General features: G+C 51.2%; 2 protein-coding genes across 2 annotated transcripts in view; one reads left to right on the forward strand and one right to left on the reverse strand.

Moving 5' to 3' along the window:
* Positions 1-2,999: 2,999 nt before the first annotated feature.
* On the forward strand, positions 3,000-20,453 carry GDI2 (GDP dissociation inhibitor 2). The gene is made up of 11 exons (XM_080359174.1): positions 3,000-3,183; positions 10,889-10,996; positions 11,728-11,827; positions 13,145-13,279; positions 15,053-15,251; positions 15,635-15,766; positions 16,299-16,398; positions 17,761-17,932; positions 18,977-19,121; positions 19,313-19,367; positions 19,446-20,453. The coding sequence occupies exons 1-11, from the start codon at positions 3,139-3,141 to the stop codon at positions 19,599-19,601; spliced, it is 1,347 nt and encodes a 448-aa protein (XP_080215300.1). The 5' UTR covers positions 3,000-3,138; the 3' UTR covers positions 19,602-20,453.
* Positions 20,454-20,858: 405 nt separating this feature from the next.
* TASOR2 (transcription activation suppressor family member 2) overlaps positions 20,859-27,131 on the reverse strand; it is a gene marked incomplete at both ends in the record, with an annotated part of 43,331 nt that continues 37,058 nt past the window's right edge. Inside the window, 5 exons of the mRNA XM_080359902.1 lie at positions 20,859-20,868; positions 22,095-22,209; positions 22,584-22,765; positions 25,527-25,632; positions 26,556-26,709. Of these exons, the coding sequence (XP_080216028.1) occupies positions 20,859-20,868; positions 22,095-22,209; positions 22,584-22,765; positions 25,527-25,632; positions 26,556-26,709 (567 nt within the window). The remainder of the gene's footprint in view (positions 20,869-22,094; positions 22,210-22,583; positions 22,766-25,526; positions 25,633-26,555; positions 26,710-27,131) is intronic.

The raw sequence follows: 27,131 nt of genomic DNA on the forward strand, positions 1-27,131 counted from the left end.
AGCTGCCGTGCGGCTTCGGCGCCGTCCTGTTACACCACATCTTCCATCCTCGAGCCCTGCAAATGTTCCTGCAGCCACGGAGGAGAAGACGTAGCGACTTCGTCTTGTAGGACATGGCTGAGATACGGTAGAAGCGTCTGGATAGGTAGGAACTAACATTGCAACACTGTCAGAGTTTGTTGGGAGATCTTACAGGAAAATAAGGCATTTTATTTTTAAACAAAATTGATTTTGCTCTGGCGGTTGCACCGTCGCACCCTCCCAAACCCACAAGCACCAAGACACGTGTGCCTGGGTGGTCTTGCCAGGTCTCCTTGCGATGGAAGGAAGGTGGGTTGGACTGGATGATCTGCAGAGATCCCTTCCAACCCCAACCACTCTGTGACACCAAGGACAAGGGACTGCAGCTATTGTGTCCTTGTCACATCTCCTGGGCTTTCCTTCGGTTGGTGATGGTTTTGGATGTGCCCTTTTGTTCCTCTTGGGAGCTGGCGGTGATTTTTGCTCCATCCCATTCCCCTTCTCCATGAGTTCTGAAGATTCACTCTCTGGCTGTTCCCTCTTGACCTTGGTGGCCCAACTGGTAGACATGAGCCAAGACCTTGAAGACCTGCTGAGCAAGGTGCATCACCACCAACTTGTTTTGCCATCTCTTCTGCTGCTTCCACAGCCAAACCTTCCTCCTTATCCTCCATCCAGGCCGATCTCAATGTTCCTACTGCAGATACGTCCATCTGGACATCGCTGGAGTCCTCCAAGCCAACCTCCATCTCCCAACAAGGCCGCCTACCCATCCCAAGCTGTGTGTCACCAGCACGTCTGACAGGGATTTATGGATGTGGCTCATGTCTGACGCTACAGATATTGAAGAGGACGTAGAAAACCTCAGAGACCAGAAAGAAACATTCCTGAAGGGCCCAATGCTGCCACCTGCTCCTTCCACATCGCCTGGTGCAGAAGGAGGTTTGTTGCCAGTTCTTGGACAGAAAATGTCACCATCTTAGCGCTGGCGTCACTCGCTCCTTGTGTGCCCTCCTGCCGATCGCTCTGCACCACCGACCCTTCACCAACACCCTGGATATTAAGATCTTCTATATGTGAACTTGGTGCAAGACGCTGAGCCCGGCCATCGATGAGCAACGTTCACCGCGGCACCTCAGGGACACCAGGTTCACAGTATCACAGTATCACAGTATGTTTGGGATTGGAAGGGACCTCAAAAGATCATCCAGTCCAATCCCCCTGCTGGAGCAGGAACGCCCAGGTGAGGTTGCACAGGAACATGTCCAGGTGGGTCTTGAATGTCTCCAGAGAAGGAGACTCCACAACCCCCCTGGGCAGCCTGTTCCAGTGTCTGTCACCCATACTGAGAAGAAGTTTTTTCTCAAATTTAAGTGGAACCTCTTGTGTTCCAGCTTGATCCCATTGCCCCTTGTCCTATCATTGTTTGCCAACGAGAAGAGCCTGGCTCCATCCTCATGGCACTCACCCTTTATATATTTATAAACATTAATAAGGTCACCCCTCAGTCTCCTCTTCTCCAAACTAAAGAGACCCAGCTCCCTCAGCCTTTCCTCATAAGGGAGATGCTCCACTCCCTTAATCATCTTTGTTGCCCTACGCTGGACCCTCTCCAGCAGTTCCCTGTCCTGCTGGAACTGAGGGGCCCAGAACTGGACACAATATTCCAGATGGGGTCTCACCAGGGCAGAGTAGAGGGGAAGGAGGACCTCTCTCGATCTACTAACCACCCCCCTTCTAATACATCCCAGGATGCCATTGGCTTCCTGGCCACAAGGGCCCAGTGCTGGCTCATGGTCATCCTGTTGTCCACCAGGACCCCCAGGTCCCTTTCCCCTACACTGCTCTGTTCGAGTCTCCAGCTTTTCCTCCTCCAAATATTAAAGTAATTTAAAAAAAGCCACGTTGCTCCCCATTAGAGCCACCACCACGGCGTTTCGGCTGCGTGATGGAGCTTTGCCCTGCTCTCCATCATCCCCGACGCTTTGCCCTCCTCATCGTGCGTCCCGGTAGATACGGAGGATGCAGCCGTATGATTAAGATTTCTTAAGCCCAGCGGATGTTTAATCCATTCCGCTGGCCCCAAGATGCATAAGCAGCTTTGCCCCTTCCCCGGGATGCGGATCCACGGGGCGTAAAAACCGGCGTGAAGCCGGGAAATTCCTTCCTTACTTCCAGGAAGTGGTGGGCGGTGAGGATTAAAAAAGACCTTTTAAATGTAAAAAATGAAAGCTCAAATCTTCAAAGCACAGTGGCTGCTTTCTTGCTGCGGACGGGGGGATTTGATGCACCCAGTGTGATCCTGAATGGGAGAAACAAGCTCTTCTTGGAGTGTTTTTGAGGTGAAAAGGGGGAAACACGAGCGGCGGCGCGTGCAAGAAATGAAACTTGTGTTCGGGAAGTAGAAAGACGCTATAATTATCGTTTGTTGCCCTGATAATTAACAAAGTGTTGATGTTTAAAGTGCTGGGATGTTGTGGAAAAGCCCGCGTGGGTATCGAGCTGGGTACCCATGGGTGCTCTACCGCACACCCGGTGCCACCCTGGGGTGCTGATGGGTCCTGGTTGTATGGGAAGCACCAGCAGGGCCTTGCACACGCGTGCATGCCTGCTTTGCACACGGATTTGAGCACTGCGTGGGCGCCCGAGTGCTGTTTGCACACTCAGGCGCCCTTTGCGCGCACGGGGGCCGCGTTGCACGGCGGCACGTGCCCGTTGTACACGCGTGTGTCGCGCTGGGCGCTGCACAAACCCCGCGGTGCAGCCGTGGGGAGGGGGAAAAGGCGGGAGGGCGCCAAGCGCAGCTCCGCGCATGCGCGTCGCGCCCCCCACCACGGTGGCAGCGGCTGTCGGCACGGCGCAGCGCCCGCCCACTAGCGACGGCGCGGCAGAGCCAATAGCGGGCGGGCATGGGGGTGATTGGCAGGCGCGGGGGCGGGGCGGGGGTGGCGCGGCCACGCCCCCTCCCGGCGCGGTCTCCTCACGGCGGCGGCGGCGGCTCCATTTTCTCCCGCTCCCGCAGCGCCCGGTTCGCCTCAGACCCGGCCGGCGGAGAGAGAGACCCCGAGAGACGCTCCCCCCCCCGGCGCCCCGTTCTTCCCTCCCCCCCGCGCCGCCATGAATGAGGAGTACGACGTGATCGTGCTGGGCACCGGCCTCACGGTGAGGAGGGGCCGTCGCCGGGCTGGGCCTCGGGCCTGCCCCGAGCGGCCGCCGCCCTGACGGGCTCCGCCGCGCCCCCCCCCGGCTTTACCTCCTGCCTGCGCCCGCTCCCCCCTCCCCATCCTTTCCCCCGGGACCTGATCCCCGCTGTCCCCCGGGCTCCGGTGTCCTTTTGCCCATTTATCACCTGATTATCCCCCCCACCGGGGGTCTGCGCCCCAACAGCCTCGGGTACCCGCTCCTGGTTCCCTCCACCGGGGGCTCTGCCCGGGTTTCTCCCCTCGCTCGGACCTTGCGGGTCGTTTCTTTCACCTGTCACCATCGTATCCCACCCCCCCCCCCCAACCCCGGGGCTTGGGTTCCTGCCACCCCCTTCAAGTATTATCGTGGGGTGATGAGGGCTGGTCTTTCCTTCCCCCTGGAGTCACCTGGGTCCTTTCCCCCATCTCTCATTTAATTATCATCTCATCCTCCATCACTCCCCGCCCCCCCCCCGGCCCCTCCCCACTCCCCCACCTGACTTCTTGCGCTCCGGGCTCCCTTCTGCTTTTTATCTGATTATAACAACCCCCCATGTTTAGCTGTGTGTCCCCCCCCATCCCCACCCCCGGGGACCCTCACAGCGCCCTATGGGGCTGGTCCGAGCCCCGGGGCGGCCCCCAGTCCCCGGCGCTGCCCGTGGGAGGCCCCAGGAAATGCGGTTGTTTAGCGTTGGGAGGGCGGGGGACGACGGACAATAAAACGCTAACGGGGATTTATCGCCTCATTATTATTTTTTTTTATCATTTTTATTTTATTTTTCCGCTTTTCCCCCTTAACCCGGAGGTGGCTGCAGGTCCATCCAGCCATGCCCAGAGCCCAAGCCCGGCTTAGGGTGGATCCAGACCTGGTTCTATTCCACCCCCCCACCTCCCCGCTCCGCCTTTGCAGCCTCTTCATCCAGCCCTGACTGCAGCAGGAGGGGGATGGGAAGGCGGGCGAGCCCTGTATGCCTGTCAAATTTGTCTGATTTCCCCCCCACCCCCCTTAAAAAAAAGAAAAGAAAAAATATATTATCCTTTTCATTGTCGCCTCATCTTGGTCATCCCTGAGGAAATCTGACAGCTGATGGGGTGCGGCGGAGGGAGGGGGATGAGCCGTGCTGGGGCTTTGTCCTATTGTGGAGGATGCAGCTTGTGCTGCAGGCTGCCGAGGAGGGAAAAAAACCCCATAAAATAAAATACGGCAGCGCTGCTGCTGCCTGTGAGGTTTGCTGGTGGGGGGCGGATTTCTTCTGGTTCCTTCCTTCGAACTGGGAGCCACCGGCAGCTTATCTGCTGCGGGTTTAGTAGAGGCTGGAGGGTGGATTGCAGGTTAGAAATAAGAGGCATTGTTTGAAGAAGAGGTGAAGAAAAATCCAATATGGTGGAGAGAAGGAGGTTTTTCCTTGCTGTTAAATAGCCTTTCCTGCTTTTGTTCGCTCCTGTTAATGGGGAGACGCTTAGACAAAGAGATATCTTTGGGGTTGGCTGTGAGAGATTTCCCCCCGCTTCCCCTGTCGCTGATAATTTTAAATAGAAATACACGAGCTTCCTACTGTGGCTTTGACACTGTGATTGACGCGGCGGTGAAGGCGCCGGGGCTGCTGACACCGGGCATGGCTGCTTCAGGCAGATCTGGTTTATCATATATCCCCCCCCGCCCCGTTTTGAGTATGGGAATAATGGTAACAAAACCCAAGATGTGGCACAAAGAAAATGTGCCAAAGCGTGGGAGCGTCTGCCGGAGGGTAAACCCAACTTTCCTGGTTGCTTTAATTCCTTTCTCTGAAGGCTCTTCCTTTGAGGTAGCAGGAATGACTTAGGAGGCAAAAAGCTTCTTCCATTTGATAGGGAAAGCTGCAGTCTGGCCTAAAACCTCTCCCAGGCTTAGCAGAGCAGGGAAACAGACTTTTGGGGAGGTGAAATATAATGAGCTTCTAGCAAAGGGGCCTCCAATAGATCTGAGCTCCATTAAAATGTTAATTTATGCTTTAGAGTGAGCTGTGGTATCAAGTTGGTAAGCACGGTGCTTAATCTCAAACCGACAAATGCCAGTGTAAATTTGACAAAAAGCCTCTTGTGAAATCACTTTTAAGACAAGCGAATGCTAATGATCAGCGGTTGAGTTAAAAGGAATAAATTACGGCCGTATTTTAAGCTGTGCTGACCAATTTTCGGAGCCTGGGAGCATGCAAGAGGGTTTGTTTGGCTTCTGCTGTGCTGGATTTGACCTCTGAAATACCAATTGGAACAGGATGGACTTCAACCCGATTCAGGTGGAAAAGCAAGGGGATGGAAAGCAGAGGTCTTGGTGCAGCCAGGATGTTCCTGATCCTAAAATGCAGAGTTTTGGCTCAACCATTGAGGCTGGCGAGTTTTGTGGGAGCACAGCCTAGTTTAGTCTGGGCTGCAGGACCTTTGCTGCAGATGAGGCATCAAACTGAAAGCTTGAAGGTTTTGCTCCTCCAACCTTGCCCTGGTACTTCCTGAGGAAAAGGAACTGGAAAACACGTTGTTTAAATGTGTTTGGTTGTTTCTTTCCTTTTCCAAAGAGCCTTGAACTGTCGTGAAACTTCTGCTGATGTTTTCAACCATACTTTCCTTAAATCCAGCCCTTGCAGAAATGGATTATACTGTTGGAGACCCATCAGGCAACTATAGTAGCTCCGTGAGTTTCTGTCTCTTTGAAAAGCCTGAATTGCACCTCGAGTACCAATCTTGATGCTGCCTGAACAAAACAGGGATTAACTCGGGGCCCAGTTTCTTAGCTATTAGAGCGTTTTGCCCCTTGGGCTATGTGTTGGGTTGTGCCCATTTTGCGTCTTGTCCCATGAGAGTTACCAGTTGATTTGTCCCAGCTGTTCATCTGGAGGGTTTGTTCTTTCTCTTTTTGAAGCAGAAATTCAGTTGTTGGTTTAAACAGAAAAAAATAAATGGTCAGAGCCTTTATATAGGAACTGCAAATACATTGGTTGCGGTGGTTGTTCTGGTTGTGTCCGCAGGGCCACCGCTGCGTGAGTGCACAAGTGTGTGTGCGTGAATTCCACTTTTGATAGATCCGAAAGCACAACATTAATATTTCAGGTGCTAATCTCCTCTTCAACAAGTCATGAAAAGCTTAGGCAGCTAGACTAGGATTACCAGCACTAAAATATTTTAACTTTTTCCCTTATGTATGCAAGTAAGAGACCTTGTTGTGATGCCAAGCTTGTATAGTAGTATGGGGAAAAAATAATCCCACCACATTTTTACCTTCTGAATTACTGCTCATTTGACAGCCTCAAACTTAACACAAGGTTTAATTAACTTCACTATTTTCCTCCTGATCGCTCTGTGCGTTGAGGTGGCAGCATGAGGGCTTGTAGGTCATCCAGGTACCACAGGTACAGGAGGCGCTGGTGGAAATGGCTTCTCCAAGTTGCCCAAGTCTTAAGTAGCTTTAAGATCCTTGGCTTAGGCTTGTTACGTGCATCGTGCTTTGCAGATTAAGCAGCATCTTTCTCCAGACCTACCGCACAAACTCGTTTTTAATCTGGCGCGGCAATCGGCAGGCTGGAGAACTCCTAGTGTTTTTATTTTCAGACTTATCTTTTCAGCTCACCTCCATTTCTGCCTTCATGATCTGGAAAAGGACTCAGTGCTCCCTCACTGGGATGTTCGGAGTGGGTTGTTGTGCCCTCTGACACTCGTTTGTTATCTCCTCTCTGTGCTGCAGACAACGTGGGTTATTTGACATGAATATTTAGTGTAATTGGACTGTTTTGTTTAGACCCAGTAGACGAACACCACGTTCCTGCTGGGTTTTCACTCATTGCGGTGTGTTGAGCTAAGCTTCTTACCTGCCAGCTGCCTCACCATCTTAAAGCCGTATAAATCCATCACAAAGATGCAGATTCACTTTCTGTAGGAGCTGAGCAGCCAAACTCCTCTTCAAGAGGTATTTAATCATACAGGCACAGGCCTCAGTGCTTGAAAAACCTAGATAATAACGTCAAAATGACTGCGAGGACCAAACGACGTTTCACTGTCCCTTGCATCATCCCTTGGTAGCCGAGGGCATTGCTCAAGCTCAATGAGTAATTTTTTTTTGTAGTTTGTGTGGTTAAGCAGAGCTTTTATTCTTGCTCGTTGGAGTCTGGCATGGTAGACGTAGCCAACGTGTATTAGAGATGGAATAGCCTGGGCAATCTAACAAGCTGTGTGTAACTTTTTGCTCACCACGGCCTAGTCCTTCCAAGAAAGAGCTCTTGCTGTGCCAGAACCCCTTGAAAAGGATTTTGCTAAATGTTTTGCGCAGAATCCTCCTCTCAGTGCTGTTAGATGGCCCGACGCTGGCTCAGGTTTCCATCGGTCTGTCTGAGCCTTTCTGAACTGCCGCCCTACTTGGAGAAAATCCATGTCAACCTACTTGCTGCCCTCTGTTCCTGAAGGCTTCTGTCTGCAGAAGATCCATTCAGGAGTAGCTTGTGCAAGTGATGGAAGTGCTGATGGTCTTCAGCAAGCATGGAAACATTGATACCTCACACTTACCCCTTACTCCTGGGTTTTTTTCATGGATTTGTATGAAATATGCGGTCTCTATGTTTCTGAAGCACGTTGCTCTCCGGTTCTGTGCTCTCTGGCCATTTGAAGCGGCTGAGTGGTGCTGCAGATGACATCGATCGCTCCAAGACTTGCTCTGTCATTCATTCGGGAGCCTGTTGTAACCCGAACTGGCTGAAGCGGTGGATCGTAGTGACTATAATTTGCCTGAAGATTGTGTTCAACCCCTGCTGGATACCTGGAGTTTTCCCCACTGTGTCTCGATGCCCTTTCTGCCATCAGCAGCTGCTCAGTTGTACCCGTTTGCGCAGGGTCGGCATTTACGATTCAGAAAGCTGCAGATTTGAACTCTTGACGCTTCTCCTTTTTTATTTGCAGTCTAAACTCTTGCCAGCCCTTCCTTCATCGGTGCAGCCTGTTTGTTTTCCTCGCTCCCTGACCCAAATGACATAATGACACATCAAGCAGTTCCTTGATGCCCGTGGACGGGTATAGCGAGCGGTCGGCCAGCGCAGCTATCGAAAGGAATTGCTGAGCTGGGAGGATAAATCTATTGTACGGGGTTTTTTTGTGTTTTATGACCGTGCCGTTGCCTCATCGGCTGCGAAGGGAAGCGACGGTGAAAGGCTCACGTGGGATTTCAACGCTTCGGGGCTCTGCAGGAGCCTGGGTGATATAATGAATGTGTTAAACGAGCTGTGGATAAAATAGTATCGTAATATCTCCACCTTGATCCCCATATTGGTGTTTAATGGGTACGAAATAAGATTGAAAAGGTACTTAAGACCTCTTATATCTTCTGCTGGTACCCAGATTTGCTCTGGGGGATGCTGGCAATTTGGGCAGGCAACCTGTTGAAGGGATATGTGCTCCCTGGGAAGTGATGGGTGAGCTGTTCTGGGAAAATAGAGCAAGAAATGCTTTGAAGTCGCCTTAAATGGAGGAAGGAAATCAGCTGACATCTGGAGCAAAGAATGTAGCTTTCTGCAGCTTTTACTGTAACTTCATCCCTCCAATTGATACTTATTTTGTTCTGAAATCCTTGTTGACTTCCTCATGGCTCAGCTCCAGTGTGGACGCTGGCAGAGCTGGTGATCCTGAGGTTTGGAAGATCTTCCAGGGAGAGTAAAACCAGCGGGTAGAGCAAAGAGTCAACCGGAGTCCTTGTGTTGAGCTCTGTGAAATTTGGTTTAACTGAGGAGACCACACTGGCTTGTGATGGACTCGGTGTGATAGTCCCATGTTGCATGTGGTAAATCATTAACGTTTTAACCAACACCGTAAAAGCCGCCTGGACTTTCACTCAGCGTTGTAGGGCTCACAGTGCCCTCAAGTAGTGTCGTAACTCAGGGTTTGGTGCAGCCGCATCTGTTCTAAGGGTCTCCGCTTGCTTCAGCCTGCTCAGAAAGTGCAGAGGGGTCTTGTAGGGCACGAGGGATCTGGAAGGAGCAGCTGATGGATTGTGGAGAGGTTTTGCGGGAAGTACCGCGCCTAATCCTGCTCACCGTCCATGTGGTGACCATGAAGCCTTGGAATCACCCGCGACCAAAGGGATCAGACTTGGTGCACCGGGCAGGCAGCTCCAGCTTTGCTCTTCACGGCCTCAGCTGAATTCTGGTGCCGTCCCGGTAGGTATCTGGGTGGCCAGCATGGCCACGCTCTCCCAGCAGAAAAGATCTGCCCGTTGCCACCTGGAAGCACCAGAACAGCAAGTCATCATGCCAGCGATCCATCTCAATGCTCCTATAGATGTTGAGACGCTACAGTAACTCTTTCTGAGAGCTGCCTTCACTGTCGGTTGGTCTTTGGTTGGTGAAGATGATTTTAAAAGCTTCCTTTGGGGATTTACCCAAGTTGGGATTTGCAGGTCATGTAAACAGTATATGGTGGGAGGCTTTTTGTATTCTAATTGGGGTTTGGTTGAGTGCACTAACCAATACCTCTATTGGTCGGTGTCGCTGTAACGTAGTTTGCAATAAACCTACTACACTCTTACTACTCCTTTCCACCTTCCTAAGCGGGAAAATGACCCAGGGGGGAGTCCTGAGCGCTCCACGGAGTGAAGTGTGTGTGGATTAAACACGAAGGATCTCATGGAGATGCAGATCTCAAGCTGCTGGTTTGGGAATGAACGGCTCCTCTGCTCCTGAGCTTCCAGATGTGCAGTGGTGGCATCTTGGCAGCTGGATGTGGGATCTTACAGACTGAATGAAAAATAACACGAGATGTAGCCGGGACCTACAAATTAGATTTCAGATGTAATTCTGCCTTTGGAGAGAGCTGAGACAGAGCAGGAAAGATCAGTAAAATCTCCACAATACGCAGCCCTAAGCATGCAAAAATATTCAAGTTTTTGTTAAGCTCTTTGGCTTCTGAATGCCAGAGCTGGTGACCGGGTTAGTTGGAAAGTTGTGTTTTAATTGGGATTTAGCGTGTGAGTCCTTAGCTGGTTCTGCAGGCTCCAACTTGTGTCCCTCTGTGATTAGTCTCAGCTTCTTGGTGCTGCATTTAGCAGCTTATCTGCTGCTTGAAGTACTCTCGGTGTTTTTAATCTCAGTGGGTACACAGCAAGGATAGCAAAATATCTACTGAGATGATGAAGCTCCCAAATAGCTTAATTTATTCTTTCTGCTGCTTCTGTCCCCTTAAGAGGAGCTGTTGACTCTGTCGCTTGTCCCAGTGTGGCAAATATCAAAGATTAAAGTTTTGAGGAGACTATCTGGAGTCCTTTAAAGTTTTATGCTGCTGGTGTCACCCATAAATGCGGGTGCTGTGAACGTCCTTATTGATAATAGGTGGTTTAGGAGTATAGATTTTCCTAATATAGCCCAAATACATGAACTTCCCAGGGGACCCCTGGTAGGTGGTGGTTATGGAGTTAAAACATGTCGGTTGGCTTTCCCAGAGAAGAAACCAAACCTCGTAAGGGGTTAATCTGTCTCGAGAAGTCTTTCAGTGTGCGCGTCTTAATTTTGGTGTGAGGCAACAGGTGTGTTTGTTTTCAAAGGACTGTGCAGGTCCCTTCAAATCCAGGCGTGCAGCGAGTTGTCTGAACCTGCTCTTCAATGGAGCAACGTTAGGAAAAAATGGAAGGAGACTTAAATACAACTAACACGTTCCTTTCTCGTTTCCTCTCTCCTTAGGAATGCATCCTCTCCGGGATTATGTCCGTGAATGGAAAGAAAGTCCTTCACATGGATCGTAATTCCTACTACGGAGGGGAAAGTGCATCCATTACACCCCTGGAGGATGTAAGTACGGGGCGGGGGGCTGACACCCCTTATTGTGTCCTTCCCAGGCACATAAAAGAGGCTTTAGTTTGAGTTATCCTAGGCGTGGATTCAAAGTAATTACTCCTAAGGGTTTCCTTTGAGTAAGAATGTTTTATAGCACTTCCACACCAGATAACAACGGTGGAGAAACCAGTGTGCGTGTTTATACTTGGTAGATAACACTTGTTTTCTGGAGCCTCCAGCTGAGATTGAAAATGAGCGATCATTCGGAGGCAGAACATTGCCTGAACAAATACTCTCTGTATCTTGATGTTATGCTTGGTCCTTGGTATAATAATAATAATAAATGCCACCTCCTCTGGTTACTGCTTGCACCCCGTGATTGCGTACCCCTAAAGCCGTTAGTGTGGCTGGTTAATTAGATGTCAGGAAATCACTGCGCTCCTTGCTGCTTAATTGGGTTAAATATTTATATTGGAGAATCTGATTTAAGCATATGGACAAGCCTGCCCTTTCCTGAAGGAAGCATTTTTGATCAGATTACCTTTAGCTCTGTTAAACAGTATTTTGGTTCAGCAGGTCATAAATTCCCAAGCATCACGTTTGAGCTAAAACACCAGCCAAAATTTACTGTGAAGAGCTTGTGTTCAGCTGGGGAGATGTGGGGGTGGAAAGTGTGTATATGTGTGGGAGAAATTATACCCACAGATACTTCCTCTGCTATAATAAGTTCTGTATTCTCTCTGAAGCTCTACAAAAGGTTTAATTTACCGGGAACTCCACCAGAATCTATGGGGCGAGGAAGAGACTGGAACGTGGACCTCATTCCGAAATTCCTTATGGCAAACGGTAAGCGATGCTGAGCTCCTAAATCTGCCTCGTCAGCATAGCTCGGGCTCGTGTTCAGTGCCATAACAAATGAAGAGCCCTTCGTTTAGCTCTTCATGAACTTGTTGGAGCATTAATCAAAGCTGATCTGCCCGTGTTTATGCCAGAAGCTCCACAGCTTTTGTTCTGTGACTCGTTTTGTTTGTGGACCTCTCAGATGGGGAAGGTGGCTCCAGCAGTGCTATGTCTGGAAGGTTCGAACGGCCATTTTCCAACATCCTCCTCTTAAAATGTTTCCATTTCTAGCCGTAAGTTTGTGCACTGTTATTCTTCCATGGCTTAGGAAGAAACAGTTGATTCCATGGTGACCGTTAATCCCCTTTGTTCCTATTTTATGGCTTGTAGAGTCTGTCATCCCTTATTGATGCTACAAATCCTCATTCTTTATGTGTTCTAGTACTGGGACAGGTCTTCTGGACCAAACCCACTATTGGTGAGGTGGTTATCTGGGGGGTTCAACCTGAGGAACAGGAGGCTGAGTGGAGACCTTCTCACTTCCTACTACCTGAAAGGAGTTTGTAGTGTGGAGGGTGTTGGTCTCTGCTCCCCAGGAACAAGCGCCAGGAGCAGAGGAAACGGCCTCAAGTTGCGCCAGGGGAGGGTGAGGTTGGATGTGGGAACAATTTCTTCCCCAAAGGGCTGTGGGGCATTGGAACAGGCTGCCCAGGGCAGTGCTGGAGTCACCATCCCTGGAGGGCTGGACAGATGGACATGAGGTTCTCAGGGATGTGATTTAGGGCCAGTGTTGGGGTAACAGTTGGACTCGATGATCTTGAGGGTCTTTTCCAACCAAAACAATTCCATGATAATGCCAACAAATTCAGGGGCCACTCTTTTTGCCAAGTACCGCCCACTTGCTGCTGGAATCTCTTATCCCATTGTGTAATGTCAGTCTTGCTCGAGGTTAGTGCAGTGGAAGTCTTGATAGATTCCAATTAAGATTGGTTACTATATTCTCAGCTTACTCTCAGCTTGCACAGGCGTTGTGATGCATTTCTAGGGGACATCATCCCTCCGGGGATGTGACAGTGGGGGGACAGGTCAGACGACATGCTGCACTTTGCTCAGCGGACTGATGGAAACCACAGGAGTGACAAGGAGGCTGTTAAAAAGCCTTAAAACTTTCTCAAAATTCTCTAGTGAGTATCTGCAACAACCCGTATGTTGCACAAAGGTGTAAGAGCTGTGTGGGTTGAGCGTGGTGCTGCCATTGAAGGGTTTTGAGAAGCACTGTCCTCCTCTTGGCTTCTGCTTACTTGTGCCAAACCTCATTTTCAGGTCAGTTGGTAAAGATGCTGCTCTACACAGAAGTTACTCGCTACTTAGACTTCAAGGTGATTGAGGGGAGCTTCGTCTACAAGGGAGGCAAGATCTACAAAGTTCCTTCCACCGAGGCAGAAGCTTTGGCATCCAGTGAGTAGTTTCACCTTCCTTTGTTTCTTTTCACCTTGCTTTGTTTCCTCCTGAACCTCTCGTTTTTAAACAAAGACAAGACAGGTCTTTGCCACCTACATCTCGAGGTATTTTGTGCTTGCGTGGAAAAGCAAATTTTGACGTTCCTCACGTGGTCCTGTGTGTAGACTCCATCTCAGTAACAAGCTGTGCTTAGCAGAGGAGTCTTCTACATCTCATTTGACTTCAAACACCACTTGTAGGCTGAGCCTTGGGCTTCCTGAGCCTTCAGTTACTGTTTTCGTAGAGCTTTCAAAGGGAGCTGCTCAAGCTGCTTGTCCTATGGCTCATCTGGTGAGAAGCTGATGGTGTTTTACTTCCTTCTGAGGTTGCACTTTGGGCTGATGTGCCCAGCTCTGCCATAAATATTTAACATTGGATCCTTGTTGGATGTAATTAATGTGTGAAAATGTCACATTTGTCAGCAGGCAAATTGGAATGAATCATTCTGGCATGTGGCACCTGGCTCAAATCTTAATTGGTGTCTTAGATGTCACTCTTCAGATAAAACTACTGATCATTCGTAGTAGTGCAATGCGTTAGGAGCTGGCAGAGGGCAGCCTGTTAGCTTCAGATGTGAGATGTGTGTAATATAATCTTGGAAAAGTCTTGTGATAACATGACTCCTGCAAATAAGGCTCCTGGTGTGTAGCTTGTACTTTGGAGCCTCCCTCTTGGCAGATATTGCTGTTTGCTGTGAAGTAACCGGTTGTTCCTTCAATTTTGGCCACGTTGTTCTTTTAAATAGTCTCTTAAGAGACTCATAGTGGCAGAAGTAGGAGGTGCCTCTGGTGCTGTCTCTGCCTTTGTGTTCCAGCAAGCCCAGTCTTACTTCTCCACTTTGTAGAAAATTAAACCACGTAAATGGTGCCTTGGCCGATCTCGTGTTGGAAGTTTTGACCCTTGCAGCACTTGCCTGGTTCCTTGGGGAGGCTGCAGGAGAGCCCAGTGTGGTAGATACCGAATGCAGAGCTCTGCTTAGGAAAGCTCAGGTTGGGCTTTACACCAGATCAAATGGAAACTGCTCTCCAGGCTTTCCTGCAGCTGGTAGGAACTCGGCCTCCAGCCACACCATGAAAAGAACTGGCCGTACCGCCTCTTGAGATGTGGTGCACCAGGACAGCTGCCTGCGGGGACCGACTTGGCAGATGTTTGTGTGTCTTCTGCCTGAACAGGGGAGCCCTGGTTAGTCCTCAAGGCCAAACTCCAGGTTATGAGCCAGCGCGTGGCCAAGAGGCCACCAGCATCTTGGCTGGTACCAGCACTGGTGTGGCCAGCAGGCCCAGGGCAGTGACCGTCCCTGTGCTAGGACCTGGGGAGGCCAAACCGCCAATGCTGGGGGCAGTTTTGGGCCCCTCACACCAAGAAAGGCCTTGAGGTGCTGGAGCGAGTGGAGAGAAGGGAACGGAGCTGGTGAGGGGCTGGAGAAGGAGGTTGAGGTTGGATCTTGGGAACAATTCCTTCCCCAAAGGGCTGTGGGGCATTGGAACAGGCTGCCCAGGGCAGTGCTGGAGTCACCATCCCTGGAGGGTTGGACAGACGGACATTCTTGGGGACATTGGGTAGTGCCAGGGCTGGTTAATGGCTGGACTCCACGATCATAAACATCTTTTCCAACCAAACCGATTCTGTGTTTGTAACACTCAGCAGTTCTTTCCCGCTTTTGATAACTCTATGGTGATGGAAAAGCCATTTAGTAGGCACGCGAGTTCTGACAAAACACCTCGTTTTTAGGCTTAATGGGCTTGTTTGAGAAACGCCGGTTCAGGAAATTCCTAGTGTACGTCGCCAACTTTGATGAGAACGACGCTCGAACTTTCGAAGGCGTCGATCCTAAGAAAACCACCATGCGCGACGTGTACAAGAAGTTCGACCTGGGGCAGGATGTTATTGATTTCACAGGCCATGCCCTCGCGCTCTACAGGACTGATGAGTAAGTGGGGGTTCAGTTGCTCCCCAAAATCAGTTGGGGTGCTGGGTACTTAAAGCACGAGCCTCGCAAATTGACTGTAGGATGTTTTGCAAAGTGTGTCTGTCCCTGAGTGTTGCGTGAGTCTTAAGATACAGGGCCCTCTGCTCATGGGGTATTTAATTTTTGTGGGTTCCTGGGGTTAATGAGGCATCTCCTTCCTGAATAAAACCCCCCTGCTGACACTAAGTGCTTCTAAAAGGGAATTTCCAGGGAAATAATCGCCAGGAACAGCTGGAGGGTGGGGAAGGAAACTTAACGGGAAGCAAATGTTTTGCTCTCTGAGTATATTCCGCTGTAAGTTTGAATTTGTGAAACGTTGCAAACTCTGTATCCGCCCTCTCCAGCTATTTAGATCAACCCTGCCAAGAAACGATCAACAGGATTAAGCTCTACAGCGAGTCGCTGGCTCGATACGGGAAGAGCCCGTACCTGTATCCCCTCTATGGCCTTGGAGAGCTGCCCCAGGGATTCGCAAGGTGAGATCTTAATGTTTGGACTCCGCTTCTCAACCCTGCTGGGGGATCGGATGCGTTGGGGTGGGTGCTCAGGCTTCCAGAACGTGATGCTGCTTCAAAATACTACGGTCTTTAATGGTTCTGTCGCTGTCTTAATCAAGAAGCAATTCCTCCACGTGAGATTCCTTCTTTTGGGGCTTATTTACTGCAATTATTGTTAGTGCTGGTAATTCTAGATTTGTTCAGAGATAGTTTGCAGCATGTTGTCTATCTAAGAAGTTGGATTTGGCAGCCTGGTGTAGCCGGCAGCACTTTACACTGTCTGGATTGCACTGAGCACATTCTTTCTAGCTGGATGCAATCGCAGCAATAATTTAAAACTCCAATTCATGCCTTGTGGATGGAACAGCAAACGGCATCTGCTGCCTCGATAGTTAATTTTGAAGAGGTTTTAGTCTTAATGTGTGGATTGACCAAGGGGAATAGTTAAAAGGGGCTGTTTAAAACCAAACGCGCTCGTGTGGAACATGCTGAAGAGGCTTTGCTCTTGCAGGCTAAGCGCTATATACGGAGGCACCTACATGCTGAACAAGCCCATCGAAGAGATCGTGATAGAAAACGGCAAAGTGGTTGGTGTGAAGTCTGAAGGGGAGGTACGTATCGGAATCTTTCCTTATTCCACATCTTGCCTCTCAAAATTGAGGCTGTTGGTCATGGATGTGAAGAAATAACAGTAGGAAAAACCCTCATCAGAGCCCCGGCAGAAGTGCTTGGCCAGCGCTGGTCTTCTCTGTGCAAAAAGGCTGAGCCTTGAATCCTGGGGGCAGTTTTGGGCCCCTCACGCCAAGAAAGGTCTTGAGGTGCTGGAGCGAGTGGAGAGAAGGGAACGGAGCTGGTGAGGGGCTGGAGCACAAGTGTGATGGAGCGGCTGAGGGACCTGGGGGTTCAGCTGGAGAACAGGAGCTGAGGGGAGACCTTCTGATCTCTGAACTGCCTGAAAGGAGCTTGGAGCCAGGGGGGTCGGGCTCTGCTCCCCAGGAACAAGCGCCAGGAGCAGAGGAAACGGCCTCAAGTTGCGCCAGGGGAGGTTGAGGTTGGATGTGGGGAACAATTTCTTCCCCAAAGGGCTGTGGGGCACTGGAACAGGCTGCCCAGGGCAGTGCTGGAGTCACCAGCCCTGGAGGGCTGGACAGACGGACATGAGGTTCTCAGGGACATGGGGTAGTGCCAGGGGTGGGTTAATGGCTGGACTCGATGATCTTAAAGTTTTCCAACCAAAATGATTCTATGATTCTATAAAAAACAACTCATTAATATTTTCAATATCAAGGAATACAGTACAGCAATCATACTCCACGTTGGAATTAAGTCTTCATGAGTTGTCAATGTTGTCTTCTGAATAAACCAGGCAGGTTGAACTGGAAAGGAGCCGCTCGCTTGTGTGTAACCCGGGTATGGAACCAGCTCTGCCCTTGACATTGAGCAGTAGCTGCTCGGCAGCCGGCACGTGGCATTTCTGCAGCTTCTTCTCAAGCAGGCGACAGAAAAGCAGCGAGAGTGCTGCGAGCTGCTTGGGAGCTATAAATATGCTCCCAGCTTTGCAGGGCAGTTTAGCACTTGCTGGGGTAACGTGTCCATGCTGGGTGGGGATGGTGTGTCCTGGCCGGCAGCAGAGGTGATAATCCATGTTACAGAGCGATGTGCTCAAGTGCAGGCTGCCTGGAGGCCTCAAGTTGGTTATTATTAAAATACTACTGTAAAATATAAGTTTTAGTGCAAATTCTTATCTGTTTGGTTCAACTTTGAAGCAAGTTATGGTCCTAGGCTAGCGGGACCGGGATCTGTAGAGGTTAGAGATTAACGAAGACATGATCGATCGCACAGCTCTGCGTAGTCTTTTAAGAGTAATGCACTGAGGTTTGGGTTGTCCATGCTGAAACAACCTGATGCGGGAACAATCACCTCAAATTGCTCGTTAGTTTTGCCTGAAATAATCTGGTTTCTCGTCTCCGCAGGTCGCTCGCTGCAAACAGCTCATCTGCGACCCCAGCTACGTCTCGGACCGCGTCACGAAGGTCGGCCAAGTGATTCGGGTAATCTGCATCTTGAGCCACCCCATCAAGAATACAAATGATGCCAACTCGTGCCAGATCATCATTCCACAGAATCAGGTCAACCGAAAATCAGGTGCGTGGAGAGTGGGGTGAGCTGGGCTCTGATAAACCACCCGCTGGAGCGAGTGGAGAGAAGGGAACGGAGCTGGTGAGGGGCTGGAGCACAAGTGTGATGGAGCGGCTGAGGGACCTGGGGGGTTCAGCTGGAGAACAGGAGCTGAGGGGAGACCTTCTGATCTCTGACCTGCCTGAAAGGAGCTTGGAGCCGGGGGGGTCGGGCTCTGCTCCCCAGGAACAAGCGCCAGGAGCAGAGGAAACGGCCTCAAGTTGCGCCAGGGGAGGTTGAGGTTGGATGTGGGAACAGTTTCTTCCCCAAAGGGCTGTGGGGCATTGGAACAGGCTGCCCAGGGCAGTGCTGGAGTCACCAGCCCTGGAGGGCTGGACAGATGGACATGAGGTTCTCAGGACATGGGGTAGGGACAGGGCTGGGTAACAGTTGGACTCAATGATCTTTCCCAACCAAAATAATTGTATGATAAATGGCCTCACACCAAACACGCTGCAATAGTCCAGAGAGATGTGAATCAAACGGGGAATTTCACTTATTGCTGCTCCTTCAGCCCTCACGTCCTGCCCAGAAACCCCTCGGCCCCCAGCCAGGCCGAGTGCAGTTCAGAGCCCTGGTGGGGGAGGCAGGAGAGGTTGGGGTGCCCGTGGTTGTGAAGTTGTCCAGAACCCCCAAAAGGAAGATCCCAGCCTGAGAGAGGCGGGTGAGGAGCCTGGGGATGCTCTGCGAGGGTGGCGAGGGCTGCGTGGAAGAGGGGAAACGCTTCCTCGCCTCGGGCAGAGCGCTGGGCGGATTCCCGGAGCTCTCGTAGCCCCAGGAAACTGAATTTTGGGGAGCTCGCAGGGCTGCTGGTGGCCAGACCCATTAGCCAAAAGCCCGAGAGCACGTAGGACTGCAGAGCAAGGTCGGGACTCGCTCAAGCGCGGCCCTAAACAAGACAACAGGGTACAAAGTGGGGGAGCAGGAAGAGGCGCAGGAGCGCCTAAGTTCGGTGTTTTTGGTCAGAGATGGGACAAATCCTGACCTGCTGCCACGCCATTCATTCTCCAGATATCTACGTCTGCATGATCTCCTCCGCACACAACGTGGCGGCGCAGGGGAAGTACATCGCCATCGCCAGCACCACCGTGGAAACTGCCGACCCGGAGAAGGAAATCAAACCCGCTTTGGACCTCTTGGAGCCCATCGAGCAGAAGTAAGTCCTGGATTGGCCTCCTCTCCTTCTTCCGCAAGCACTTGGGATCTGAAGGCCACACAAACATTAAAACTCCACATTTCCTCCGCGTTTTACGCATTGGGCGGAGCAGCACTATGTAATTCAGCCGTTTTTGCAGCCGTTGCGATGCTCTAAAACCATCCTCAAACTTCAACGTTTTCTCCTTCCAGGTTCGTTAGCATCAGCGACCTGTTCGCGCCGACCGACTTGGGAACCGAAAGCCAGGTGAGTGCAGCGCCCAGCTCGTGTTTTGAGACGGGGAGGAGAGCGGCCGGACGCTAAACCAGCTGCTTCTCCTTCCAGATCTTCATCTCCCGCACCTACGACGCCACCACCCACTTCGAGACGACGTGCGATGACATCAAAGATATTTATAAGAGGATGATGGGATCAGAGTTCGACTTCGAGGAGATGAAACGCAAGAAGAACGATATCTACGGGGAGGAGGAGCAGCAGTAATGAGAATCTCTAATTAGGAGAAATTTAAATCGGCTAATATGAATATATAAGGAACTTAATGAACACTGTATGAAATTCAATATTGTAAGGCCTGCTTTTGTAATCCCATCTCTGAGAGATTGAAGAGTACTGCACTGGTAATGTTCCCCTTTTGGATATCATGTGTTAATTATTTCATTCTAGTAGGGCTGCTGTCCAGAATCTGGCTAATTACTGACTGATTTAACGACTAACCTCGTAAAGCGAAAGGCAGACTGAACTCTTTTTCCGTTGCGGACGTAGACGTTGGTGCAGATTTGAAATAACTCATTGACAGCTGTGTCTTACCTTGTCTTTTTAATCATTCGTAACCATCCTTCACAATTATGTGCTTCTTGGTGAGCTCTAGTAGACGTGACGGTTGTCACTCCAAAAACCTGATTATCAAGGAAAATAGAAACCAACCTGAGCACTCCATTATTGTGGACAGCATCCCTAAGAGTCTCTTCCCATCAATCTTAGCTCTGTGGCAAGTTGTATTTTGGGACAGAGCCCACATCTATTGTAGCAGCAAATGTCGGCTTTAGTTCTGGGCACAGAACTTAACCCTCCACTTAAGCTTCTCAAACTGTTTACATCGGTTGGGACACAGCTGTGCCTAAGGCTCCTTTGTGTTTTAATCTTAATAAAAATTGAGAGAAAACAAAAATTACAGAGCAGGCGAGATGTGGAAGTATTTTTCTGTAGCCTTGGCCACTTCTCGGATGGACCAAAACGCCGCTGCGGTATCGACATGACGGAGCCTCGCGCTTCTCCTTGTCTCCCGAAGGCTCCAAATGATTTCTGTACTGCGAAGTAAAGCCAAATTCTGGAAAACCAGCCCTGGGCTCTGGTCTGATTCACTAATTCCGAGATCACTTGGATCTCGGGGTTGATACAGGAGTGGGGCAGAAACAGGCTCAGAAGTTTTTAGGCTTCCAAGCCCAGCTGCCTTTGGTGGGGGAGAAGATGCAGCAGCGCAAAACCTCTTGCTGCATCTCAACCTCAGCCACCTACAGCCAGAAATAGCACTTGCTTGAAGGCGTAGTAACTAATTCTCGCTGTTAATGCTGCTCCTCTTTGCAGCGAGTCTTGCGGATCCCCTGGCTTGGATCTTGCGGCGCGTTGATACAGGGGGAAGGTGCGCAGGGAGGTTCAGGCGCAGAAATGCCCAAGTGCCAGGAAAAATGAGGGGAAAAAAAGCCTTGGAACAGCTTTTTCAGCTGTTGTGTGGATGGTTCAGCCGTAGCTGAAGAGGAACCAGAGGTTTAACCACATTCACAAACTGCACTCAACCTGCGGCTGCTCCTTCCTTCCCCCGTTGGTGTCGGGGTTTTTGGTGCTTCCTCTTCCCCCTGCGCTGGTTCCAGGAACCACCTTTCAATTTTAAGCCGAGCTTTGCTTTTATTTCCCCAAAATGCTGTAACCTGGTTACTCGTGTCCTGCTGGGAAGGAGAAGGGCGTTGATCCCGCAGCCCTGAGGCTTCAGCATCCGAGCGCTCTCATTTTTCCCTCCCTGCGTGAGCTACAAAGTTGGCGATAATGCAGAAAAAAGGTGAATTTGGGACCTAAAAGTGTGAGCTGCGAAAGCTGCTGAGCAGGAAAACCCCTTCCCAAGAGCAGCAAACTTAGCTTAATTAATCAAACTCTAGACAAAGTCATCCTGTACATAATATCTTACGTCCTTTTATTAAAATTAAAAAAAACAAAGAGAGGACAACCCTGTCCTCTGTACCAACCGTACAAAGGTCTTTAATGGGGCATTTTCTTCTCTGCACGTGTTTGCGCTACCACAAATTGAAGCTTTTTGTTCGGCGGCCTCTTGTTTGGTTGTTTCACGAGGTTTCCGCTGGGGACCCAGCACTGAACTGTGACCAAGAGGCAACGAGGGCGGCTGGAGATGTGACAGGGACACAGCACCGGGTCCCCAGCACATTGAAAACATCCACTCGCCCCCAACGTGGGCGTCTCGTACAGTATGTGTGGAAAATGCCTTTATGATCACGGACTCGTATCGCTCCTCACCTTCAAGTAAACCGCTTTTCAATTCTCCTATTTGTCCCAACGTTTCACCCGAAAACACTCCAATAATTTAAAACTGTTAAAATAACCTCTGTCCTATTTGCAAGTCGATGGCAGGGAGTAAATCCCCAGGAGGAGGATTTGCATGAGCCATCTTTAAATAATTCCTATCTACAGAAGCAGAGCCAACCTTTCCGTGGGTGGCTCCTGCGTGCAGCACCCAAAACCCCCCCGGGATTTCGGGGTGTCCCGCTGAGGACCAGGATACCCAGAGCAGCGACCGCGGGGCCCGAGGAGGAGCCGTGGCTGCGGTTTCGCTTCGTCACCTGCAACACACAGATGAGTTTGGGGTTATTCCTCCGCTCCCCTCCTCGCCACGGGCAGCGCTGGGGTCTTCTGCTCCCTCATAGCATTTTAGGGGAGAAAGGGACAACCCTGACCTCCCCCACTTACCAGTAGCTTCTTCTAAACGGGGCGGCTGCTTTCGGCACCGTCCAGAGGAAGGTGTTGACGTCGGCCACAAGGATCCCGTTGCTCTCGAGGACGTCCCTGCTGGGGCCGGGTTTTCCTGCAGAGGGAGGAGCAGCGCCGTGATTTAAACTGGGAAACCACGTTGTTCTGAAACCTACAGAAAATATCCCCAAACCCCACCGCAGTTTTGCAAAGTTAATGGTGCTGCTTCGCAAACACCCTCGGCCCAGCAAGGCCGGACTTAAAGCATGACGTAAAGCCAGCTGCAGGCTTGAAAAACGGCCAGAATTGACCAGAGCTCCAAAAAATCTCTTCAGTTGTGGTTTTTTTTGGCCTTTGACTGCACTGACTTGCAATAAATCAACTCACACCTTACACAAAGAAATGGGAGCAAGTGGGGTGTTTCTTGTCCCTTTATCACCGCCCCCCAGGTCAGTTTAAGGTGCAGCAGCACCTGGAGCTCGTCCTTACCTGTGACATACACAGCGAACCTGGCGCTGATGCACTGAACCTGCAGGTTCAACAAACACTTGACGTGCTCGGATTTGGGGGACGCCGCGGCGTCGCAGGCGTGGAAGGGCAGCACCTCGATGAGATCGGCTCCCTGGTACGACTTGACCATCAAGTGTTTCTTGTGGGCGTTCGTGTCCACCCTGGCAGGAGAGGGGAAAGGTGACGTGGTGACAACTTCAGCCCCTGCCCTCCCAGCCAGGTGTGATGGGACCTGCCCTTCCCATACATGTGGTTCTTATAGAACCACAGTTTGGGTTGAAGGGACCTTCCCCGCTCCCCCAGTGCCCCCCCTGCCATGAGCAGGGACATCTTCACCAGCTCAGGTTGCTCAGAGCCCCATCCAGCCTGGCCTGGGATGTCTCCAGGGACGCTTCAGCCACCACCTCTCTGGCCAACCTGGGCCAGGCTCTCACCACCCTCAGGGACAACAATTTCTCCTGAATCTCCCTCCTTTAGTTTAAAACCATCACCCCTTGTCCTATCACAACAGGCCCTGCTCAAAAGTCTGTCCCATCTTTCTTATTTGCCCTTTTTAGTACAGAAAGGCTGCACTAAGGTCTCCCCAGAGCTTCTGTTCTCCAGCTGAACACCCCAACTCTCTCACCTGTCCCCAGCAGAGCTGTTCCAGCCTCGGATCATTCCTGTGGCTCCTCTGGCCCCTCTCCAGCAGGTCCATGTGTGTCCTGTGCTGAGGACCCAGAGCTGGACCAGCACTGCAGGGGGGTCTCACCAGAGCGGGGCAGAGGGGCAGGATCCCCTCCCTGACCTGCTGCCCATGGGGCTGGTGACACAGCCCAAGATACGATTTACCTTCTGTGCTGCAAGTGCACATTACCGGCTCATGTTCCATCTTTTGCCCCCCAAGCACCCCAATTCCTTCTCCTGGGAGCTGCTCCCCATCCCAGGTTGATACCGGGGGTTGCCCCGACCCAGGTGCAGGACGTTGCACTTTGCTTTGTTGAACCTCACGAGGTTCACATGGGCCCAGGTCTCCAGCTTGTCCAGGTCCCTCAGGATGCCATCGCATCCCTCAGGTGTGTCACCTGCACCACGTGGCTTGGTGCCACCTGCAAACTTGCTGAGGGTTCGCTCGATCCCACTGTCCGTGTCATTAACGAAGATGTTAAACAGTCCGTCAGCCTCATGGGGGCTTTTACACTTGTCACCCTGTACTGAACGGAGGTGGCGGGAGCGAGGTCACCGTACGGCTCACACATCACAGCGGCACCTGCTCTGCGCAGGGTTGAGTCCTCGTCTTACAGACGCGATGAAACACCTGACCCTGAGTTCCTGCAACATCTGACCACTCCAGGACTGAAACCCAGGTGCTCAAACCGATTCCTCTGTGCTATCACCAGAGGAGCTGAGATTTCTCCCCACCTGCTGTAGCATTTTCTGCTCCGACAGACCAGATCAACCTCTTCTTCATGGGTGGGTTGTTACTGGAAAGCCGTCCCCCCAGTGCCCTGGCACTAACCAAGGCAGCCTGCCCCATAAAACATCCCTCTCTGAGTTCAAATGCCATAAAAGCAGGACGTTCCAATTCGCCACCTTACTTCTCTTCTACAAATTGCACCATTTAAATACACCTTGTTGCAAATAACCTAAAACAAGCAGCAAATAGCAACAGTAGTTCTGCTTTTCCCACCGGGGTTTGGTTTTACACACCCTGGTTCCTCTCTCACATTCTAAACTCAAGAGCTCATGATCGCTCGCCCAGATGACACACAGGATGAGACAGAAAAGGAAAAGGGGGTTGAGGGGAGGCCCAGGAAGGGGCCCCAGGATCCTGGAGTGTGTGCGGGGCTGGGATGAGCTGCTGGGAAGGGAATTGAGTTTGCAGAGGAGCAAGAAGCAGCTATCAGAGCTCTGGCTGCTCCAGGATTGTGTGCAAGACACATTTCAGGTGATCTGATCATCTCCAGGTCCCGTGTCCTGCTGCTCCATCTCACATAGGTATAAAAACCAAAACAGCAACAAACTACAGCACTTTACTTGCTAGCACACAAACCCTGACGTCCTGCAACTGCAGACTCGAGGCGCAAAGAATCATAGAATCATTTTGGTTGGAACTGATTCTCAAGATCATGGAATCCAACCGTTACCTCACCCCTGACACTTCCCCATGTCCCTGAGAACCTCATCTCCGTCTGTCCAGCCCTCCAGGGATGGTGACTCCAGCACTGCCCTGGGCAGCCTGTTCCAATGCCCCACAGCCCTTTGGGGAAGAAATTGTTCCCCACATCCAACCTCAACCTCCCCTGGCGCAACTTGAGGCCGTTTCCTCTGCTCCTGGCGCTTGTTCGTGAGGAGCAGAGCCCGACCCCCCCGGCTCCAAGCTCCTTTCAGGCAGTTCAGAGATCAGAAGGTCTCCCCTCAGCTCCTGTTCTCCAGCTGAACCCCCCAGCTCCCTCAGCCGCTCCATCACACTTGTGCTCCAGCCCCTCACCAGCTCCGTTCCCTTCTCTCCACTCGCTCCAGCACCTCAAGGCCTTTCTTCGCGTGAGGGGCCCAAAACTGCCCCAGGATTGGCGGTTTGGCCTCCCCAGGTCCCAGCACAGGGACGGTCACTGCCCTGGGCCTGCTGGCCACACCAGTGCTGGTCCCAGCCAGGATGCTGGTGGCCTCTTGGCCACCTGGGCACATGCTGGCTCATGTTCAGCCGCTGGCACCAACACCCCCAGCTCTTTTTCCACCAGGTCTCTCACTGATAAGCTCTTATTTAAACAAAAACCTTCAAATTCATCTTGTAACAGGCCAAAACCCAACCAGAGGCACCTAACTTGCCCATGTCCCTCCACTGAGTGCACAAGGGGACACCACACTCCACCACAGCAGGTACCTCCTTGCTGCGGTGACAAGGACAGCGGGAACGAAGGAGCTGCCACACAGAGCCATTACCTGACGTCTTCTCTGAGCTTCTTGCTCTCCTTGTAGTGAAGGAGCCACTTCCACCTCCCGCTTCTGTTCAGCTTCTCCAGCACCTTCACCACCTCTTTGAGTTGGCCTGGGGAGACACAGCGAGAGCCAGAGGGTAACCAAGGCTGGAAAGGGGATCTGGGGGTCTCTGTCCCAACCTCTGCTCAAGGTTGGGCCACCTGAGGTTGCTCAGGGGTTTCTTTGTCAAGGTCTTTGTCAAGGTGAGGTTTAAATATCTCCAAGTATGAAGATTCACAACCTGTCCTGGTGTTTGAAAGTGTTTGCTTTGAATTTTTTCCTCTTAATATCCTGGTCACCTCTTGTCCCATCCCAAGGAACAAGTGACAGAACAACAGGAATGGCCTCAAGTTGCACCAGGGGAGGTTGAGGTTGGATGTGGGGAACAATTTCTTCCCCAAAGGGCTGTGGGGCATTGGAACAGGCTGCCCAGGGCAGTGCTGGAGTCACCATCCCTGGAGGGTTGGACAGACAGACATGAGGTTCTCAGGGACATGGGGTAGTGCCACGGGTAGGGTAATGGCTGGACTTAATGTTCTTGAGGGTCTTTTCCAACCAAAACGATTCTATGATTCTATGATCTCCAGGAGGAATGTGGCTCCGTTTTCTCTGCCATGTCCCATTAGGGAGCTGAAAACACCAACAAGATCTCCCCTTCGCTTCTCCAAGCTCAATGTCCTTGTACAACCCCTGACTACCACAGAATCATAGAATCACAGAACAGTTTGGGTTGAAGGGACCTTCAAAGCTCATCCAGTACCACCCCTGCCATGAGCAGGGACATCTTGGTGGCCCTCGCTGTACGTAGATGTTTTGGGGAGCCCTGGCCTGGACGCACAATCCAGATGGGTCTGAGGTGTCAAACAGAGGGGAAGAATTGCCTGGACCAAAGCAGGAGCACAGGACACCCATGACAAGTTTTTGGAAGGTGTCAGCAACCCACACCCGACACTGCACGTTGGCCTCCACACGAGAGGCCACAGCGAGACTCACCCAGCGTTATCGTTTCCAAAACCTCGTTGTCTGACACTATAAAGCCGCCGGTATGAAACAGCTCCTGGTATGTACAAGCTGTTATATCTTCAGGGTTGTCCACTCCAGCGAACACCACGTTGGGGCAGCGCTTTAGCCGCAGCAAGCACGGGACCTGTGTGAGGAGAGATGGTTTTGTGCATGCAGACGCATTTCAACCGCATTTACGCTTCTCTGCAACTCACACCGGCTCTTCGGTGACCCGGGGACCTCAAGCCATCCTCTGTCTGCGTCACCCCAACACTTGTGTGTCCATGTCCCAACCCCAAAGCTGTAGATGGTGACACGTGGAGCTACAAGCAGCTCAGTCTGCTGCAATATTCACGAGCCAAAGCCCAGCTGAATTGTTCTGTAACACGAGATAAGCCCAGCCTGACTCCTTTGAGCTGGGCTATTCCAAGTGACATTATTCAGCCATCAAAAATGGAGATGGGAGAAGAGCAGAACTTGACAGGCTTTGTGTTTTTGAAGTATTTGTTTTTACCATGTCTTCTTGAAGCACGGCTCTTTCAGTAGAGAGAAGTCTATCCGCATAGA

This window comes from Nesoenas mayeri (assembly GCF_963082525.1).
Source record: "Nesoenas mayeri genome assembly, chromosome: 1".
NCBI classification, from domain to species: domain Eukaryota; kingdom Metazoa; phylum Chordata; class Aves; order Columbiformes; family Columbidae; genus Nesoenas; species Nesoenas mayeri.